Genomic DNA, 22086 nt, shown 5'->3' with positions numbered 1-22086 from the left:
ATGATGCCTTTCTTTTATTTGGTACATTTTATAACGTTTTACAAGCCTAAAATAATAGAATACTTTGCATAAATTTTGAATAATGTTCTACTAAGAAAATTAGTATAGAATATCAATAATTATTGCTTTATCTTGTGATTATTAGGACTTACAAATTTATTAGGTATCATTATTAAAATCCAAATACTTTGGAAATGAACAGAGATATAAAACATAAATGTGTTTATGGCATTAAATATTTCCCCAGGCTGGAGATATGGCTCTGAGGTTAAGAGCACTGACTTCTCTTCCACAGGTCCTAGCAGCTCACAATCATCTACAATGTGATTTGATGCCATATTCTGGTGTGTCTGAAGACAGGTACAGTGTACTCATTACATAAAATAAATAAACAAATCTTTAATAAACAAAAACAAAAAATTAAGAAAATATGTCATCTAATACTAACTTGTATTTGAAAAACAAAACGGAAATGTTTCCCCAAAACAAGGGAAAATAGTGACAACATTCAGATTAATTAATATCAAAGCTTAATTAATATCAAATCACTATTGCTCTGCACACCATGTGTATATAAAAAAGAAAATGAGGAGTAGTGGGGAAGACAGGAAAGGAAACCTGTAAGACAGAATGGCATGTAAGGTAAATAAATGTAAAGTGGACATTTTAGAAGTATCTAGAAGAAATACATCCTAAGATGATTAGGGTTACCTTAAAATAAACTAGACCAGAACCTCAGAAGTACCTGCACATGCGGTATAACCGGAATGCAATGAAGTCTACCAAACAGGCCAAATGACAGCATGGAAAAAGGTCTTCCATTTAATGACGTATGTCTTGGTTGTTTTGGGAGACTCTGAAACCCAGACTGTGGTTTTGTTTCCCACTCATCTGCTGAAGCTAAACACGATGCAAGGCATTTCATGGACATTCCACAAGTATTGCCCAATAAACAAATAAGGAAGCAACTTCTGTGTTTGCCTTTGGAGAATGAGAAAAATCTGACAAGAGAGTTGTTTCATTTCTATTCCATACATGATGTATTTTAGTTACCTACTGCCGAGTAACAAGTTCAGGACAACTCCCATATTTCATTATAGTGTGGTTTCTCCGAGTCAGATGAGCTGCTGAAATGGGTACCGTGTCTCAGATCTTCTCACAAGGTTGCCCTCATCTGTAGCAAGTATCCACTTCAAAGCTAACTCAGCTGATTGCTGCCATGGCTCTGTTCTCCACAAAATGTTCCCACATGCCTCCTTCAGCCCTCCGCCCATGTGACCTTCTCCCCAGAGTATCACCCAGCATAGGAGACTGCTTTATCAATGAGCAACAGAGAGGAAAGGTCAAAGTGCCAACAGTACCAGAATAAGGAATACAACAGTCATGGCTTTCCTCTCACAATCTAATCACAGAGTCACATCCAAAAAGTGATGACTTTTACAGTTTCGTTTGTGAAGGGTTCTGTAGCCCAGACTGGCCAGGAACTCAAGACCGAATGTGACTTGTACCAATTTCCCTTCCAAATTTAGGTGTGTGTGTGTGTGTGTGTGTGTGTGTGTGTGTGTGTGTGTGTGTGATTATAAAGTAGTCACCAGGTTCAACAAACATCCCAGGGAAGAAGAGTATAGAAAGTCATTAATTGTCCTAGTCCTCTGGAAAACACTAGAAGCTGCATAGGATGCACAGTGGATGTGTTGGGTTGAACGTGGAGTAAAGAAATGCACAGGAGCTAAACTAGGGAAACAGTGGAGACAGGAAGATGATGGACCTACTAACCTCCTGTGTCTTCTGGACTTTGCTCTGCCTCTTGTCATCAGTCACCTGCTCCTGGCTCAGTGGATCAGTAGCATTCAGACCACCTGCGGATTTGTTTAAGAGTGGTGTGGTTCCTTCCACAGACTCACTGAATCAGCACTGGCGTTTTACAAAGAGCAAACAGCTTCAGTGAACGTTGAACCAGAAAGGATGGAACAAAGAGGGCTCCAAAGCGCACTTATTTTAATTATGGGATTAGCCTTTTCTGCATGACAATCACCTGAAGCTCTGAACAGGGAAGTTCTCCCCTGTCTGCACTTATAGCACTGTTTAAAGGGCTCCAGAAATAAAAATAACCTGTGTCTATCAGTGAATGAATAAAGAAAATGTAGTGCACACACATGATGAGACGCTATATGGCCATAAAAGAATGAAGTCCTGTCATTTGCAGTATCAAATACAGAGAACACAGTGCCAAGGGAAATAGATCAGGCACAGAAAGACAGGTATCACAAGGCTTCTGTTTAATAGAATGATTGTTACTAGAAGTGAGAGAAAGTTGGAGGCACAGCATGCCAAAGATTTGATTAAAGAATTAAGTTAGATAGGAATAGATTCTGGTATGCTATTTTCTCAGTAGGATGACTACAGATAATATATTGTATATTTCAAAAAGGTAGAAAAAAAGGTCTCTGTATTCACTATAAAATGTTTGATTCATATATATTAACCACAATTTAAACATTTAATAATGTATACAGGTATCAAACCAAAACAAGGTACTCTATAAATATGTACGATTTTATCTGTAAGTTTCAATTAAGTTTGGGGACATAACTCAGTTGGTAGAGCACTTACTTAGCATTCAGGAAGCTCTGAGTTTACTCTGCCGCATTCAGGAGGTAGGGGCAGGAGTTCAAGGGCAACAGAGGCTACTTGAGAACCTTTCTCAAATAAAAATAAAACAAAAGAAAATATGGTGTCCAAAGCCGGAAAGGCTTGGATAGCAAAGTAAATGACATAGTACAGAATCAAAACCCAATCTTAAAGGAACCAGGGGCCCAGGGGATGGTTCATTCAGTAAAGTGTTTACTAAGTGAGCATTAAGGCCTGAGTTTAGGTCCCCAGTGCCCACATAAAAGTTGGGTGTGTTGGCATATGCATATAATCCTGTGACTGGGGAGGGCATTAACAGGCAGATTCCTGGAACTTTCTGGCCAGTTGGTCTAGCTATAAAATGGAACTCCAGGTTCAGTGAGAGGCCCTGCATCTAAAAATAAGACAAGGTGGAGACAGGCAGATCTCCTGGAATTTGAGATACTGCCTCAAAATAAATAAACAAAAACAAGGTGGACAGAGGAGAACCTAGGATCATCTTCTGGTCTCCACATGTATATGTATTAGCACATGCACCTCACTGACTCACACATATGAACACACATGCAGACACTCCACTCCACTCCACACACACACACACACACACACACACACACACACACACACACACAAACACACACACAAGAGGGCAGGAACCTGTATTTTCTAAAAGACCACTAAATAATTCTGAATTCAGACCAGGAGCCATCCCAAAAGCTGCTGCCCATCTGTTCTAGTTGGGCTGTGCTGTCTGGCCTCAATGAGAGAGGAAGTGTCTAGCCTTACAGAGACTTGAAGTGCTAGGGTCAGGGAGGTACCTAGGGCACCCCACCTACTCAGAAGAGAAGTGGGGAGGATTGTGGGATGGGGTGACCAGGAAGGAGGCAGTAAGCAGGATGTAAAGTGAATAAGTAAAAATAATGAAATTAAATTTAAAAAAATAATTCTGAGTACATGGGCAAGAGGGAAGCACTATTCCACTGGTTCTCAAATTTGAATATGCATCAGAATAATTTAGAAGGCTTATTATGTCTTATGCATGCTAGGTTGGTGTTCTACCAGTGCAGCTAACATATATCATTAGAGTTTGATCCCCAAGACTAGATTTAAAAAGAACAGCTTGCTGAACCTCACTCCCGGAATTTATTACTCAGTAGGTTTGGGACAGTGCCCGAGAATTTGAGCCTCTCACAAGGTCTAAAGTGATTCTGATTTTGCTAGTCCGTATGTCTGTGTGTGTGCATATCTTAGTGTGGAGGTATCTACATACGGGTATGGGTATGCATGTTTACATATGGGTGAAGAGGCCAAAAGTTGATGATGAATGTCTTCTGCTCGCTGAATGCAGAAGTCATCGATTCAGTTAGGCTGTCTGGTCCACAGACTGTCTTTCTCTCACAGTTCTGGGATGAGAGTTCAATGCAGTTAAGCTGGATTTTTAAGATGTGATTTGAGAGGCTTGAACTCAGAACTCCATAGTTGTCAAGCACCTTACTGTGCTACGTCTTCAACGCCAACAATTTCAACTCCATCTAGGCAGACAAAAATGGACCCCCTTGCCTCCCAAAAACCCCTCAAATATGTCAAAGAGCCTGAGAATAAGCTGTGAGGGGGCAAGTACTCCAAAGAAAGCTAATTTATAAGAAAAATTTAGGGTTGAGGGTATAAAAAGCTACTTAAACTTTTGGATTTTGAATTGGTTGCCTGTGTCACTGAATGGCTTGTAGCAGGTCACTTTCGGTTTAATTGTAAATTCTTTCATCCTCACAATGGAAGGAGGGAGAAAAGGGATTGCCCTGTCAACTAGAGCTGTTCACTTGACTAAATAGCACCAGCACCAAGCAGGAACTTTTGACCTGGGGGCAGGGGAGGGGAAAAAACAAAGGTGGCTCTTTAGATGAACTGACATAGTGCGAACCCCTCCCCCAAATACCTGTCTCTATCCAGGGGAAAGGCTACACTCTGAATAAAAGGCAAAGAAAGACTCCTGGCTGATCAAAATACTGAGGAAAAAGGACTGTTAAGGGCTCAGACTTGGACAAAACATTTATGCCTCTTGCTCACGGAACATTGTGAAAAGGGAGGAAGAAAGAATCTAAGAGCAGGAGGATAGGGGGAAAGGGTTGCAAACTAGCATTCTCTAAGTGGGAACCACAAAGCAGATGTACATCCGGTGCAGGGTCCACAAAAGTGGGCCCTCATAACAGTGGGCTAAGGACCCCTAGGGCTAAACAACAGATTCTGGTAGGAGGGGATCATGGTCTCAGATTGCACACCCACTCCTGAGTCTACCAGGTTCTGATGGTTGGTTCCAAACTCAGGAATACACAGACTGTCCTGATTAGATTTTCCATATGACACAACAGAACAAAACAAACAGGGAGAAGAGATTTATAGAGGGGTGCTGGTAAGGCCCAGAGGAAAAATGGGAGAACGTGAGACCAAAAATGCTGAGTGTATATGTATTAACATGTAAAAGAATAACATTTACTAACAGAAAGAAAAAACAAAAAAGAAAAAAAACCCTCAAGCTCAGTTCTAAACCTGCTGGCACCTCCAAGGCTGGCCTACCATTATTGCTGTAATAAGCCTTCTGGAATTATCATGCAATACTTAAGTTTGCAAACCACCACAGTGGACAATCTACAAATCCTCTGCAAACTTTTAAGTTCTATCACTTAAGTGGTAATAATATGCAAAGGAGAAAAAGGTCAAATTCTCCAGTTTCTTTTACGTTCCTACTTAATCTTAATGAAATTCTTCATAATCAAATCTTCAGCATTTGGGGTAATTTTGATAAGGAAATTGTGTGTGTGTGTGTGTGTGTGTGTGTGTGTGTGTGTGTGTGTGTGAGTGAGAGAGAGAGAGAGAGAGAGAGAGAGATATGCATGCATGCATGTGTACACATGTATAGAGGGGATGAGCATGCTTGGGAATGCTTGCGTGAACACCTCAATTTCCATCAGGTATCTTCCTTGATTGCTCTCCTCTCACTTACTGAGGCAGGGTGTCTTAGGAACTCACTGGTTCCAGGTAGTCTAGCTAACCAACTTGCTTCAAGCATCCCTTCTCTGCTTCTCAAGTGCTAGGATGATTGGGAGCTGCTCCGCTCATCTGGCCTGTGTGGCTTTCAATGGGCTTAGGAGATCTGCTTTCATGCCAAGCACCTTATCGACTGAGTCATCTCTCCAGCCCATGGAGAAAAAATCCATGGGGTCCACAGACACACTGAACAGCAAAGATGTACTTGGAGTTATTGTGAACTAGTATTACCTTCCTCCTGACTGGGGATTCTAGTTCTAGAGGACATTTAACAAAGTACTGAGGAAAACAACCAGAATTGATTTTATAGCTCTAGCTGCCCTCGAATTCTGAGAGGCCTCTGCCACCCAAGGACTGGGATTAAAGGAACCGCTATGCCCAGCATTGTGGAAGTTTTTAGATACTGTGCTTTCCAAAACAAAAAGTAGCGTAAAGCCACATGTGGCTATTGGGCTCTTGAAATATTTTTCAATTCATTTACACAGTCACATATGTCTGGTGCCTACCATAAAGACGATACAGCAATATAGTACCTTAAAAAAGGAGACATACACATGCATGTTTTACTTAGTATCTAACTCACATTTATTAAAAATGAAAGGTTACAGACAGCAAGGATAAGACTGCTTTCTTTATTAAACAAGCTTAATTAATCTACCTCTGACTAATAAATGAACATATTTACTCACACAAAACATTTTAAAAATAAGTCTTGCCAATCCATGAAACAAAAAACAAAACAAAACAACAACAAAAAAAAGCTAAGATTTTTTTTTCCAAAAAAGAAAAGAATCATAGATTTCCCTCTAGTGGCAAGAAATAACATTGTTGATCCAAAAACCCCAAAACCATAAATCAAAAAACAAAACAAAACAAAACAAAAACCAAAACAACAACTCTCCACACACACAAAACCCAGAATGGCACCTGAATCTATACATACAACTATCATAGACATTTCTTTTTTTGGAAACTTAACTTTAAAAGATTCCACAGCAGAATCTTTCAAGGAAAATAGATCATTTTTGTCAACAAAAATTTGACCTAATTTTCACTTACTGTGTGAATGATAATCTCTCTAAAATCTGATCTATTCAGAAAAAAGTTTTGTTCATGACTTTTGGGAAACTGAGACCCTCACAAAACATGTCTATAGAGTCTAGTCAAACTGTGAACCAATGAAAATGGCAATTCTCTGTTAGTGGTAAAGGTTCTGGGATGGAACTTTGAAAGGAGCTGGTTCAGAGTCTAAAGTTATAAGCAGCAGTGGGGTTTTTAAAAAGAGATATACTTAGGATAGTATGAGTACCAAAATTCTTAATAACTAAAATGACTCTTAATTCTGACACTAGGTCAAAAAACAGCTCCATTACATCCCCAGCTTTAGTTATAACCACACAGACTCATTGAGATAACCTGCTAAAATATTTTCATGTGCAAAAGGAACTCAAAAGAGATACCAATTGTGTCCTATTGTTATCCCCCCTCACACAGCTTCAAGGAAAAAAAAAGCCAGGTTTTATATACACTGTAGTAAGTACAGAATGTACAGAAGACTGTCCTATATACAAAAGTGCATTAATATAGAATACATTTTGCAGGAATATAGGAAAAAAGTCCTTGTTGACAATCTGATACTTTTCAGTATCTAAGACTACTGGTACATACCAAACCAGTCAACTTCCTACTTGCTTTGGTTATATTATTCTACAGAACTACTTTTTGAAAAGAAGGGCAATGGGAAGTCCCACAATTTGCAACTCTTAACCATCTATGAGGTGATTTATGTGTATTTGTGTTTATTATTAACTTCTTTTGGTAACAGTCCTATTATTAAATTGCCGACACAAAGATTTATGGGTTTTTTTTAATCTAAACAGGAAATCAAATTCACCCACTACAGGAGGAGACACTATCAGCCCCATTTTCCAAAAGCCTTGAAATCTCATTGTAAACATAAGAGATCAGCTTCGATTTAAGAAAAAAACATCAGCAATCTTAAGTGTGTTATGTACCTGCCTTCTGTACATGGTAATTCCACATTTACCTTGACAGAGTCAAAACAAATATTCATTAATTAAGCAATTCTTCCCTTTCCATCCTATCCACCACCACAAAAAAAAGAACACAGATTTGTACAAGTTCCATTCACCACAAAGGTGTGGTAGAAGAAACCCGACAATAAAGACAACTTACTACATTTTGACATCAGAAAAGATCACACTGGTTTTTCTGAGTTTGGCATGAATGTCAAGTTAAAATGCAAATTGCCATTGTCTGGTTTAGGGCCAAACATCAATGACCTCAATTCCAAAAATATTCGGGCAGTGAGCCACAAACAAATTTTAGTATTTAAGGAATGGAAATTGAATTGTAGAGCACCAGCTTGGATCTTGAGCTTGCCATGAAGCTCCTTAGTCCTACAGCCAGTTACAGGAATTGCCAGAGCTCCTTCTAAGTCTCATAAAGGACATAGACCAAATTCAAATATTTCAAGAACTATGTTCCAAATTATATGCTGACAGAAATGCCTAGCTCAAAATGCCTCAAAGGTTTCCTACTTAATAATGTTCAAGGGGTTGGGGATTTAGCTCAGTGGTAGGGCGTTTGCCTAGCAAGCGCAAGGCCCTAGGTTCGGTCCCCAGCTCCAAAAAAAAAAAAAAAATAATGTTCAAATCTGAGATAAAATTCATCTCATTTTACCAACCTTAAGTCTACTGCAAAGCTATCATATTAGATTTTTTCTCAATTATTTATTTCCTAAGAGTCTCTTTCAAGATGGAATTTATCTCTGATTTAAATATGTCGAATGTCAGTGCTTTCTACATCAACACTACTAGGGAACACAAATGAACTATACTATCAGCAACCCAAACTAACTTTACCCTACATCAATTCCCACAAAGAATTCTTGAAGACAGTGCTAAGAGGTAATTTGTTCAAAGCAAAGAGAATAGGGCACCTCAATGATTACACAAATGAATCCAAAGAATCCTTAAAGTTAACAGAAGAAACACCTTTCTATATAATCTTGGCTCTTCAAGTGTTTTTTGTACAAATCCTAAAATTTTTCTTCCCTGATAAAACTCACCTGGTTTAAAAAGATACATTTCCCAGGCACATCTGGGTCCCAAACACCAGGGAAGCTAAGAGAAAGGATCATAAGTTCCAGACCAGCCTGGGCAACAAAACAAGTTCAAGGCGAGTCTGGACTGTATAGGGAGACCTTGTTTCAGTGGCAAAAAATATATTAAGCAAAATTTTATGCAAATGCAAGGCCCTTCATTAATCTGGTGGCTCAAAACTAGTTTTAAGCAAATGAGTCCAAGATATGAAGGTGTTTATTTTATACTCTATTCTACTGATTGATACATTTTACTAATATCCAAACACCATGAGCATTATATGAACCAAATTATAGCATTCTGATTATCTGATTTTGAGGAAGCCTGATATAGATGCAAATGACAAAGTCCACCACCTTTAAGGCACATGAGGCTACAGAGAAGCCATGAACAAAAAGTCTGCTAAGAGAACCCAAAACAAAAGGACTGCTATAGAGTTTATGTTGTAACATTTTTGGCTTAAATATGAAGATATATAATAAATTTTACAATATTTAAAGCTCATCAGAATCTGGATACCTTTATACAATAATTTCATATAATTTTTCCTTTTTCAGGGAATGTGCCACTTTCTAAAAGCTAGAAAAAATGAGACATCTACTCACACTATAGGTCATTATTTTATAAATCAGTTTCCAGGACTTAATTCAGAAATGTCTAATTTACCCACACAACAGAGAAAGTCAACTAAACTGTCACTATCTACCAAAGAATGAAGACAAAGTGTCATTGGACTTTAAGTTCTCAGTAAGATAGAATGAACTAGCCCTTTACGACTTAACTTACTATATTCTAAAACAACACCTTCCTTTAATCATTTGTAAAACTGTATAAAAATACATGCCATTTTGCTCAATTCATTGTTCACACTTTTAAAAGCTGTAGTAAGGACTGACATACTTGTACAAGATCTAATAAAAAGTCTCTGGATACAGCTATAAAGAGGAGACTTATTCACTCCACTGTCAGTTCTGGACAGAAGATAACCAACACTGGAACAAACTCTGGTCTTCCATTCATTCATTTATCCATACATATTTAGAATGTACTTCAATCATATACACCCGCCATTTTTGTTCTCCTTTTCGCCAGAGCCTTTCCTCTTCCCCAACAGTGTCCCCTTCTACTTTCATGTGTTGCATTTTATCAAATCTAGATTCCACTTGTAACAAACAATATAATGTTTGTGTTTCTGAATCTGGTTTGCTTTGCTTAACATGATCTCTGTCTAGTTCTAGCTTTTTTCTTGCAAGTGACATAATTCCAGTCTTCATTATGGCTGACTATGAATCTATGTTACATTTTCTTTATCTATTTGCTGATGGATATCCATTTATTGGCTATTGGGAGCAGGACTGAATTAGACATGGAAGCTCACACCCAAACCTCTGTCATATACTGAGACTGTTTACTGTCAGCATAGACCAAAGGATAGTACAGCTCCATCGTAAGATAACTCCACTCCTGATTTTCTTTTTAACAAGAGGACACCCATACTGATTCTGACTGGTACAGCCAGTTTATACTGCCACTAGCAGTATATACACATTCCTTCCCATCTTCTCTTCTCACCAGAATTTGCTTTGGGTTTTCTTGATGATAGCTCTTGTGACTGGAGGAGGATAAACTCAACACTTTTGATTTGAGTTTCCCTGACTTTCCTTTTAATTATAACTGATTAAATAGGTTTTTCCACTGAAAAGGAAAAACAAAAGATGCTGACTTGAAGTTGTTTTTAAATATGCCTTGGGAGATACCAGATTTAATAAATTACTACCTATTTCAACAATTCTCTGAATTATCTACATGAAACATCCTAACAGATAACAGAGCACAGATAACAAAGACACGAAGAGACTTTTGCCCTTTTGCGATAGTTTGTTTTGGAAGGAAGGAGAAAGATTTTAACCTCTCTCTCTCTTAGATCATAAACAACTCTAGGAGTTCCACGGTTTTTCTCTTAAATGAAAGCAGTATTCTCCACCAAATCGACACTTTACATTCCAGTCCTAACATATAGAGTGAATCTGGACTTACAGAAAATTTTATGACATACTTCTATAAATACTCAAACCTTTATAGACATTAAAAATCTGCCCATGGCACTTTGGTAAACTTACTCAATAGTGACTTAAGTTAAATCTAAGTTAAGAAGACTACATGATTTTTTTTTGGGGGGGGGGAGAATAGAGACATTGGTCTTAAATTATATCCTGAACTGGTTTGGGGATTTTATTTTATTTTTTTTAGTGAGCATCAACAAATAAATAGTTTGCAAGTGGGTGATAGATAAATGTTGCCCTGTATCTCAATGTGGCTCACCTTCCTCAGAGAATAGGAAAAACACTCGGATTATTTCCTCTGCGGGATTTTGCTACAACGAAGTGAAGGCAGTGAGTTTAAATATATTTGCTTCTCTTCTTTTTCTATTTCTGTACTTAGGAGGGAAAACTGGGTACATTCTTTATTAAGTATTCTAGGATCTAGAGCTCCTTGGTCCTCTAAACTAGGGTGGAATACCAAAAGGATGTAGGAGGAAAGTCAAAAATACTACTTTAACTGAAAGCACACATAGTCATGCTTTATCTTTGTAGCATTTTAAATTCTGATCTTAGTAGGGATTCAAAAGTTACAGCTAGATCACAGGCCTCAGCAATGCTGTAAAGTACTAATTTTCACCCTCAGTTTCAATTCTTTAGCCTTCAAAGGAACAAAATAAAAATTTAAATATTTTAAATATGTACAAAAGTTTAGTAGTAGCACTATGTAGCCCAGGCTGGCTTTGAACTTACAATCCTCACCTCAGCCTCCTGAATGCTAGGATTAAAGGTGTGTACCAACATACCAGGATTAAATCTCTACCTTTAATTCAGTAAAATTTAGGCCTTTATAGCAACTAAAAATTAAGAATTTATGTTGTTAATCTTTTTGAAGAACTAAAGTTAAATAATGTTGAAACCCACAGTTTGCTTTCTAAATGCAGTAATACAACTGAAAATCATGAAAGTTATAAAATTGGTTGATTGTCAGTAGTCTCAGTTTGTATCTTCTCTAGTCCATGTCAATGCTCAAAGACACATAGAAGAAAAGGAATCAGGCGACTTCTAAGTTCATGATAATGAATTCTTTGAAAAAAAAATGTCTAAGGAAACTCCATGATTTCACATTTAGACTAAAGAGTCCTACTAGGCACCAGCAAAGGTGTTTTCTACAGCAGACTGCTTTGTATACCCATAGCAGTCTCTAAAGTTTGTTGAACTCCAAGTGGTCTGTCAGCTAATTTGAAACACCAACCTCACCACATATCAAACATGTAAAATTAGAGGTGTACTACACAAATATTTTGATAGAGAGAAAGAGATAAATGTTCTAGTTTGGAGATTATGCGGCAGGCTAAAATGTAAGGATACAATGGGAAAACTTGATTGGTATCCTTGCCTAACTGGAGTCTCCACTTGAAACTTCATCAACACAGAGTTAAGTCTAAAATTTCACTACTATAGCATTATTTTCTCAGTAGTTATGACTTGCGGAAATGATTCTCTCTTGACATAAAGCACACAAGAAGAAAAAACCCACATCTAATTGGAAAAGACTAGGGCCCTTTTTTATCCCTTTGCACTAATAATGAATGAAAACAGAACTAAACCTAATGAAGGCACTATTGTAAACAGCAATGCATACCTTATGTGCACCCCCACCTCAAAAAGGATTTGCCCCTAGGAACTAAGAATTATACTATGGCCCTTTTGAAAAAGTAAACCAAAAAAAAAATCTTCTGAAGAAGGGAACTGAATTACGGACCCTACATATATACTGACAAAATAAACTACTTCTCATCAGTACTTTGAAATTTCCCAAACTGGAAATGCAGTAGTAGTCTTTGAAAAGCCTACTTAATCGCCATAAAGTTAAAGTAGTTAAGACATTTACCAGTGGTCTTTAAATGAGAATGTGCATGAGAATAGTCTGCCATTGGGTAGAACACAGTGCTGCTCCACATCCACACTGCCTGTGGGTCTGGAATGGAGCCCAAACACAATTCTAAGGTCTTTTCAGGTGATGCTGAAAGCTGCGGGTGCTGGGGCTACTTTCTGAGAACCACTGGCCTAAATTATTAATGGTACATCAGCACAACCCTAACCAAAATTTTGGTCAAGATGTATGTAAACTAATGAAGAGAGAAAAATGCTTCGAAAAAACGCTGACCAATTCACCCTATTACATCAACACATCAACATCCGCTTCATGGTCTTCCTCAGTCACTTTCAAGGACAGCACCTCTTCATTTAGGAAGAGCCCACTGAGCCTCTCCTTCCGCGCCTGCCTCTGCTCCTTCAGCTGCCTCTTACGGAAGGCCTTCTGCTGTAGCTTTCGCTGCTTGGATCGCTTCTGTTAAAGAGAGCAACAGAAGGTCAGTACAGTTTAGACATTGCTGCATGCAGCCCACGGTTAGTGAATCTAATTCTCTGCTTTCGAAATTTTAAGTTGTTCAAATTTCTCTACAGAGTGATTCGTACACTGTTGGCTTAGTTAAGATTCTATTTTTGTGGCATTTCACTAGTGATCCTTTTAACTAGAAAAGGCTGATAATTGATTGGGCTAGCTATGAATAACAAGATACTCTGAAAAATTGCATTTTTAAGTCGAATTAGGGTGTACTGGTATCAACACAGCAAAAATAAAATACTAGGACACAAAAGTGAATATAAAATGCAGAAAACATTGCCTAAATCCCTCATGCTTAAGCTTTCAAAGTACATTTTACCCCGAGGACGAGAACTTTTTCAGTGGCTGTGAAAGAATCATGCCTTCAAAATATTAGGCAAATGTTATCTTAAAAGCCTGTTAGGAACCCAGTGGATACTCAATCATCATCACTGGTAAACCAAAACCAAAAGGGAATTACCACATATCCAGTGAAATTCTTTGGCAGCTAAGGATGGCTTTGTTTCTTCCATTTTGACAAAAATAAAACTTTGACAAAAATAAAACAAAACAAAAAATAAACAAAACGAGGCTAAATGGGGAAGGGATATCTTCTGATCACTAATGAGTTTCCAAAGAGATTCTCCTTTCATCTTTAAATTGACTCAAGTTTGTGCCATTGCAAGGAACCACATTCCCATGCTAAGCCGCCGAACCATTCTATGTACAGTTTGGCTCTCTTTTACAAGTGCTCAACAATAAGGTTCAACTATGGAAGAGGAGAACAGAATTGTGGAAAGCCTTATTAGACTTTTTGATTAGTCAAGGAACAGTTAAGTCTGAAATATCAAGAAAACACTAAACACGCACGCACGCATGCACGCACACACGCACATAGACACACATGCGCGTACACCCCCCCCAACACATACGTCAGTTTTAGGATCTAATAGACAGCAACACCAGCAACATAGTAAGATTTGCTTAGTAGTGAGTTGTAGTCTTGAGAATTAGATGTTATTTTCTTACTTCCAATATTTCTTAATGAAAAGGAACATAAAAACCAGAGAAGACTGAAGGTAATATGGTTGTGGGTTAGCACAGCATTCAACCTGGTCAATCAAAACCAAAACCCATAGGCATCTAGACAGTGGAATGATTTTTAGTTTCAAGAGGTTTAAGTGAAGGAGTACTTTGCTTGAAATTGAATTGTTAATTTTGAATCGTACATTTTTGTATTAGACATTTTACCTTTGAATCCCGAATCCGCTCTGCTGCACTTGCAGATAGGTTGCTGTCGCTGTGTGCTCGACTCATGTTGGCACTGGAGTTTGAAGCCGAGTTTCCAACACTAGACCCACTGCTGCTTGCGGAACTGACCATGCTGGCACTGCTGCTGCTGGCGCTAGCACCGCTCACTCCACTGGTGCTTGCACAGCTAAAGTTGCTTCTCTTCCAGGCCTCCCTTGTAGGCCGCTGACGAAGGCTATGCTCCTTGATATAGTTTCTGACCTTGGGACACACAGACAAGCACTGCTAAGTATTGCACCTTGATATTCTACCCTCGAAATGCTGGGGCATATGCCCAAAGTGCTTTAAATATATAAAAGAGGTAGAATAAAAGGTCATAAGAAATATCTAAATATACAAATAAATACCAACTCAGGTACATTAATTCTGCTCAGCCTGAGCTTTAATATTAGATTCAAGGCCAGTCTTGGCTATAGATTAAGACTGTTTGAAAACAGTACCCAAGAGATGAGGAGTGACAGCATGAAGGAAGGGAAGAAAGGAAGGATTAAAACATCAGCAGTGTCCAAAATGCTATTAAAAATATAAAATATTATGTAGCAAATGTTATTATTGGCTTTCAGAATTTGAATTCTATGAAGACTGAAATGAAAAAACAAAAACAAAAAAACGGATGTGATTATACATTTTCAAAGGTTTCCACTAAAAATTCAAGTAGATTAATGATCTTATGTCTTGATGAGTGTACATTTCCCCCTTAATTTTAGTGAGGGGCACAATGGTACCTGATTTTGAATGCTTACCATACTAGAAAAACTAGCTGAAATGTGGGAGAGTATTACTGTTGTAAGAAATGAGAGAATTTTCACAAATGCTAAAACACAAGACATCAGAAAGAGAGAATTTAAAACATTTCTATTAGAGCATGTGCCAGAGCAAAGGTGTAGCAAAAATGCTATTTGGAAGTGATCAGAAAGGTACATCTCAAAGCACCTGTCCATTTTCCTACCAGCGTGGCTCTTGTTGAGCAGGGCTTGGGGGTTTCCTGCAGGATCTCATGTACTCTAGGCTGGCCTTGCAGTCCTTAACTAGTCAGGAACTTCTCATCTTTCTGCTCTGCATCCCAAGGGCTAGGATCACAGGCATTTGTCACCACTCCAGGTCTAATTAGTACTTTGACTCTGACTACTCATCTGTTTTAAATTCAACACAAATCTGGACCTCAGTCTAAGCCATCCTTTAAGTGGTGAAATAAGTCTGAAGGTCTATAGAACTAAAAGCAGAGTCTAGATCTTCACTGACAGAAAACATCTTAAAACCATATGCTCTCAAATATTATTGTCATTTTTTTTTCTTGGCGGTACTGGGGGTTGAATTCAGGGCTCCGCACATGCTACAGAGTACCACTGAGCTACGACTCTTACCTCAGCCATCATTTTCTTTCTTTCTTTTTTCTTTTTCTTTTAAATTTAGAGAATACTTTATTAGTTTTTGTAATCAAACCCACGTAGATAAGACCTTACATATTTAATACAGTGTATTTGTACAGTTACCCCTGTACAAATGGAAAAAACTTAAGTTCAACATTTCTAGACCAATATGGCTGTTAATTTCTGTACAGTGCCAACTCAACACAGTAAACGGGGATACTTTTTTCCAAAGTTGACAGCACAGCTAAAGTTTCAAAAAATTCAAATTATATATCTGTATATATATATATTTATATTTATATAAAAAGACCAATAATAGCAGTGTGTTATGCATCAACAGCAGCAACAGCTTTTCCAGGTTCTGCAGTCATCTGAACAAAACTGTAGAGACATCCAGCACACTCCATTTAAAAAAAAAAAAAGTAAAAAAACAAAACCCGAGAAAACAGCACAGTTCTGTTACTCTTGTGGTACCTGGCACCATTTTTTTTAAATTAGCTTCTCAATCATCATCTGGAAAGAAAACATTCTGAGCAACATCATTAAAAACAGCTCTGATAAAGCACGGTCACTACTACGTATCGTAAAGCAGGTACAAGCTATTTTACATCCACAGAGGTATGATACAGTACTGTCCTACATCTATAATACTAGAGGATACAGTTTAAAAGGCATTATTTGAGACTTGATTCTACTTTTCCAGCAGAGGGCCCAAAGGACGGTGTGACACAGCTTTGTAAAGAAACATACTCTAGACAGGATTTCCTTTCACTAGTGGCACAGTTCTAAGGATTCATTCTCTCCATGAATGTCAGCTAAAACCGTTATTAAAAAAATGAAATATCCCTAGAACAAAACCGTATAACCACCGGATTCACATGAAGATGACCTAGTGGAGACAAGCTGGACCTCACCTTACCAACAAGCTATCAAATCTGTTATGTTTAAACAGTGAGACCTCCAAGGAAGGAGATGCCAAGTAGTGCTTCAAAGCTTCGGACCACAATCAAGCACAGCATCCTTTTCAACAGAAGCAGAAGCTCATCTGAATATGCTCAAGGATGCTGACATCAACATTTAATCATCTCCTCACTCATCCAGGAAGAAGGGGAGATCAGTTACTACTGTACTTTATTGTGTTCAACCAAATCACCATATTACAAAAATAGCAAGCTGCCATAATAAAAAATAAGGCTCCTCTATCCAGCACCAGATAGCATCATTTTACTTTCAAGCCTAGAAATTGCACACTTGTATATAAACCAACCGAAGATGAGGATTGAGAGTTCATCTTGGTGGATTTTTCCTTTGATGAATATGAAGTGTCCTTCCTTATCTTTTTTGATGACTTTTAGTTGAAAATTGATTTTATTTGATATTAGAATGGCTACTCCAGCTTGCTTCTTCTGACTATTTGCTTGGAAACTTGTTTTCCAGCCTTTCACTCTGAGGTAGTGTCTGACTTTGTCTCTGAGGTGTGTTTCCTGTAGGCAGCAGAATGCAGGGTCCTCGTTGCGTATCCAGTTTGTTAATCTATGTCTTTTCATTGGGGAGTTGAGGCCATTGATGTTGAGAGATATTAAGGAATAGTGATTATTGCTTCCTGTTATATTCATATTTGGATGTGAGGTTATGTTTATGTGCTTTTCTTCTCTTTGTTTTGTTGCCAAGACGATTAGTTTCTTGCTTCTTCTAGGGTATAGCTTGCCTCCTTATGTTGGGCTTTACCATTTATTATCCTTTGTAGTGCTGGATTTGTAGAAAGATATTGTGTAAATTTGGTTTTGTCATGGAATATCTTGGTTTCTCCATCTATGTTAATTGAGAGTTTTGCAGGATACAGTAACCTGGGCTGGCATTTGTGTTCTCTTAGGGTCTGTATGACATCTGTCCAGGATCTTCTGGCCTTCATAGTTTCTGGCGAAAAGTCTGGTGTGATTCTGATAGGTCTGCCTTTATATGTTACTTGACCTTTTCTCCTTACTACTTTTAATATTCTTTCTTTATTTTGTGCGTTTGGTGTTTTGACAATTATGTGACGGGAGGTGTTTCTTTTCTGGTCCAATCTATTTGGAGTTCTGTAGGCTTCTTGTATGCCTATGGGTATCTCTTTTTTTAGGTTAGGGAAGTTTTTTTCTATGATTTTGTTGAAGATATTTACTGGTCCTTTGAGCTGGGAGTCTTCACTCTCTTCTATACCTATTATCCTTAGGTTTGATCTTCTCATTGAGTCCTGGATTTCCTGTATGTTTTGGACCAGTAGCTTTTTCTGCTTTACATTATCTTTGACAGTTGAGTCAATGATTTCTATGGAATCTTCTGCTCCCGAGATTCTCTCTTCCATCTCTTGTATTCTGTTGGTGAAGCTTGTATCTACAGCTCCTTGTCTTTTCTTTTGATTTTCTATGTCCAGGGTTGTTTCCATGTGTTCTTTCTTGATTGCTTCTATTTCCATTTTTAATTCCTTCAACTGTTTGATTGTGTTTTCCTGGAATTCTTTCAGGGATTTTTGCAATTCCTCTCTGTAGGCTTCTACTTGTTCTCTAAGGGAGTTCTTTATGTCTTTCTTGAAGTCCTCCAGCATCATGATCAAATATGATTTTGAAACTAGATCTTGCTTTTCTGGTGTGTTTGGATATTCCATGTTTGCTTTGGTGGGAGAATTGGGCTCCAATGATGCCATGTAGTCTTGGTTTCTGTTGCTTGGGTTCCTGCGCTTGCCTCTCGCCATCAGATTATCTCTAGTGTTACTTTGTTCTGCTATTTCTGACCGTGGCTAGACTGTCCTATAAGCCTGTGTGTCAGGAGTGCTGTAGACCTGTTTTCCTGTTTTCTTTCAGCCAGTTATGGGGACAGAGTGTTCTGCTTTCGGGCGTGTAGTTTTTCCTCTCTACAGGTCTTCAGCTGTTCCTGTGGGCCTGTGTCTTGAGTTCACCAGGCAGGTTTCCTGCAGGGGAAAAGTTGGTCCCACCTGTGGTTCCAAGGCTCAAGTCTGCTCTCGGGGCACTTCCCAAGTCCTCTCCGAGGCAGCAGCAACCGGGAAGATCTGCGCCGCTCTTTCCGGGAGCCTCCGTGCACCAGGGTTCCAGATGGCGTTTGGTGTTTTCCTCTGGCGTCTGGATGTGCACAGAGTGCAGTCTCTTCTGGTTTCCCAGGCTTGTCTGCCTCTCTGAAGGTTCAGCTCTCCCTCCCACGGGATTTGGGTGCAGAGAACTGTTTATCCGGTCTGTTTCCTTCAGGTTCCGGCGGTGTCTCAGGCGCAGGGGTCCTGCCGCTCCCGGGCCCTCCCCTACGGGAACCCAGAGGCCTTATACAGTTGCCTCTTGGGCCAGGGATGTGGGCAGGGGTGGGCAGTGTTGGTGGTCTCCTCCGCTCTGCAGTCTCAGGAGTGCCCACCTGATCAGGCGGTGAGGTCTCCCATCATTTTCTTTCTAATGTTACATTTCTCAGCAGTGATTCTGCTCCTGAGAGCCTATGTATACACATACGATTTCATAAGCCTACACTTTATAAGATGGTGGCATGCTCAGTGGATAAACAATCTCTATTTACTTTACGTACCTGCTTCAGTTTTTCATCTGTGAGACAGTTAAGTTCAATAATGAACTCGCTGTCTGTAGGGGAGATCTGAGCAGAAGGATCAATGATTTTAATAATGTCAAGTTGCTCCCGAAGGCCCATCTCAGTACTGACTTTTCGGCTCAGATACTCAATATATTCCACCTATGTGAAGAAGAAGTACAACAAACAATGCCAGTGTTAAACCCTGACTTTTGCTATATGAATTATGACACATTTTAGACATAAGAAGAATTGTCTTGTCCAGGGCTCCAATGAAGAAGCAACCACTGAACAAGAAAGTTGATTGTTCCTTAACATCATTGCTAAGATAATTTCACTTGTTTAATGGAAAAAAGTTGAAACTCAATTTTAGACTAATTAACCAATTCACATAACTCAGTGGCTATAAAGAGGTAATAAAGGGGGCTTCACATCCTCTCTCCAGCTAAGTTCTATTCCATGTACAGTTTTAATGTCAACATCCAAGACTGTCAACATATTTACCTGTTCATCATTTGTCATTGCACTCCAAGCAAGCTCATCTAGATTCCGGTGCTTGTTTTTCTTTTTAGAAACCAAGCAAGGTGAACTTGGAATACTGGGTATGACATCAGAAAGTACATCGCTTCCACTGGCAATGTCACTGCCTGGTAACTTATAAAAGGAACAAAGATAGGGGTTAAGAACATTAAACACTGCAAGCTGCATTTTAAACATAGTTACACATTTTATACATCAATTACAAGTTACTTAAGCAAGGCATGGTTGGTACACATGCCTGCAATACACAGGAAGTAGAATGACGACGACAAGTAGTCTAAGGACAGCCAGAGCTAAATAACCAGCCTCAGGTCACCCTCACTTACAAAAGATCATGAGTCAAAAATAAAATAAAATTTACTTCAATACAAGACTAATTATCTAATCAGAGAATCTTTTCAGTGAGAAATATTCTAATACGGAACCATACCTATTTTACACAAAACATCAATGTCAGGATATTTTCTTTGAAGTTTCCCACAAAAATGAACTTTCTAAAAAGCATGAATCATAACTGAGACTTACTAACCTGCTAGTCTAAGTTTAAATAATAAATAAGGTTTTGAATTTATAACCACACTATTATCAGGCCATAGAGCTTGAGCAAGCAGGAGTTTGTAATCACAGGAGACCCAAATGATCCACCACTTACTGGTGTGTTTCAAGATACAGAATTCCATGAATCCTCCAATGCACAGTGACAATAAGAACAATGAAGTCTTTTAAAATGTGCTGTTAATATGAAGCAAAAACTCAACAAAGAAAGATTAGAAAAGGAACTGAGAAAGTGGAAGACAATGTATAGACAAAGGAGGAGAAAAACTACACTTAACACACAGAAAAGTTTGATCAACTTCTGGTTTCTGCCTACATGCACCCAGAGCTGAATGGATCCCACAGTTCTCTGTACCCAAATCCCATGGGGGAGAGAGCTGGACCCTCAGAAGTGTGGACAATCCTGAGAGCTCAGGGGAGACAAATACTTCTACCCACATTTGTGACCCAAGCGGAACCTGCCTAGTGCCATCTACGCCCTCTGGACACAGGAACCTAGCAGCAGTCAGGGGCAGGACCCTTGCAATTTTTGCCTGCACCTGGAGCTGAACCACTCCCACAGCCCTCTATAACTAAATCCCTTGGGGGAGAGAGCAGGAATTTCAGGAGTGCAAACAATCCAGAGACCTCAGGGGAAACCAATTCTGCTCACATTCCTGGCCCAAGAGGAACCTGCCTAGTAGCCCCTGGAACCTAGGAGCAATAGCAGCTGGAAACTTCCTCACCTGGAGTTCTCCAAGCCTTGAGGCTTCAGGTCACACAAATCCAGGAGCAATTTATCTGTTCCCGGATCTGGCTTAAAAAAAAAAAATTCTCCAGGAGTGCTGACACAGAGGCCTACAGCAGGGTCAAGCCACTTACAGAGGCAGCAAGACAAGCTAACACCAGAGACAACCTGATGGCAAGAGGCAAGCAGAGGAGACTAAGCAAGAGAAACCAAGACTACTTGACATCATCAGAGCCCAGTTCTCCCACCAAAGCAAATAATGGGTTATCCAAATGCACCAGAAAAGTAAGATTTGGATTTAAAATCACATTTCATGATGATGATAGAAGACTTTAAGAAGGATATAAATAACTCCCTTAAAGAAATACAGGACAACACAGGTAAACAAGTAGAAGGCCTTAAAGAGGAAACACAAAAATCCCTTAAAGAATTACAGGAACGCACAGCCAAACAGTTGAAGGAATTCAACAAAACCATCCAGGATTTAAAAATGGAAATAGTGCAGATGATATGATAGTATATTTAAGTGATCCCAAAAGTTCCACCAGAGAACTACTAAAGCTGATAAACAACTTCAACAAAGTGGCTGGGTATAAAATTAACTCAAATAAATCAGTAGCCTTCCTCTACACAAAAGAGAAACAAGCCGAGAAAGAAATTAGGGAAACGAAACCCTTCATAATAGTCCCAAATAATATAAAGTACCTCGGTGTGACTTTAACCAAGCAAGTAAAAGATCTGTACAATAAGAACTTCAAGACACTGAAGAAAGAAATTGAAGAAGACCTCAGAAGAT

General features: G+C 38.8%; 1 protein-coding gene across 1 annotated transcript in view; it reads right to left on the bottom strand.

Moving 5' to 3' along the window:
* Positions 1-6234: 6234 nt before the first annotated feature.
* Fam199x (family with sequence similarity 199, X-linked) overlaps positions 6235-22086 on the bottom strand; it is a 35704-nt gene continuing 19852 nt past the window's right edge. Inside the window, exons 3-6 of the mRNA NM_001271176.2 lie at positions 19973-20122; positions 19469-19630; positions 14478-14738; positions 6235-13190 (exon numbers count right to left, since the gene is read on the bottom strand). Of these exons, the coding sequence (NP_001258105.1) occupies positions 13020-13190; positions 14478-14738; positions 19469-19630; positions 19973-20122 (744 nt within the window). The 3' untranslated portion in view covers positions 6235-13019. The remainder of the gene's footprint in view (positions 13191-14477; positions 14739-19468; positions 19631-19972; positions 20123-22086) is intronic.

Source organism: Rattus norvegicus, chromosome X, assembly GCF_036323735.1.
Source record: "Rattus norvegicus strain BN/NHsdMcwi chromosome X, GRCr8, whole genome shotgun sequence".
NCBI lineage: Eukaryota > Metazoa > Chordata > Mammalia > Rodentia > Muridae > Rattus > Rattus norvegicus.
This window is presented reverse-complemented; position numbering and strand designations above follow the sequence as displayed.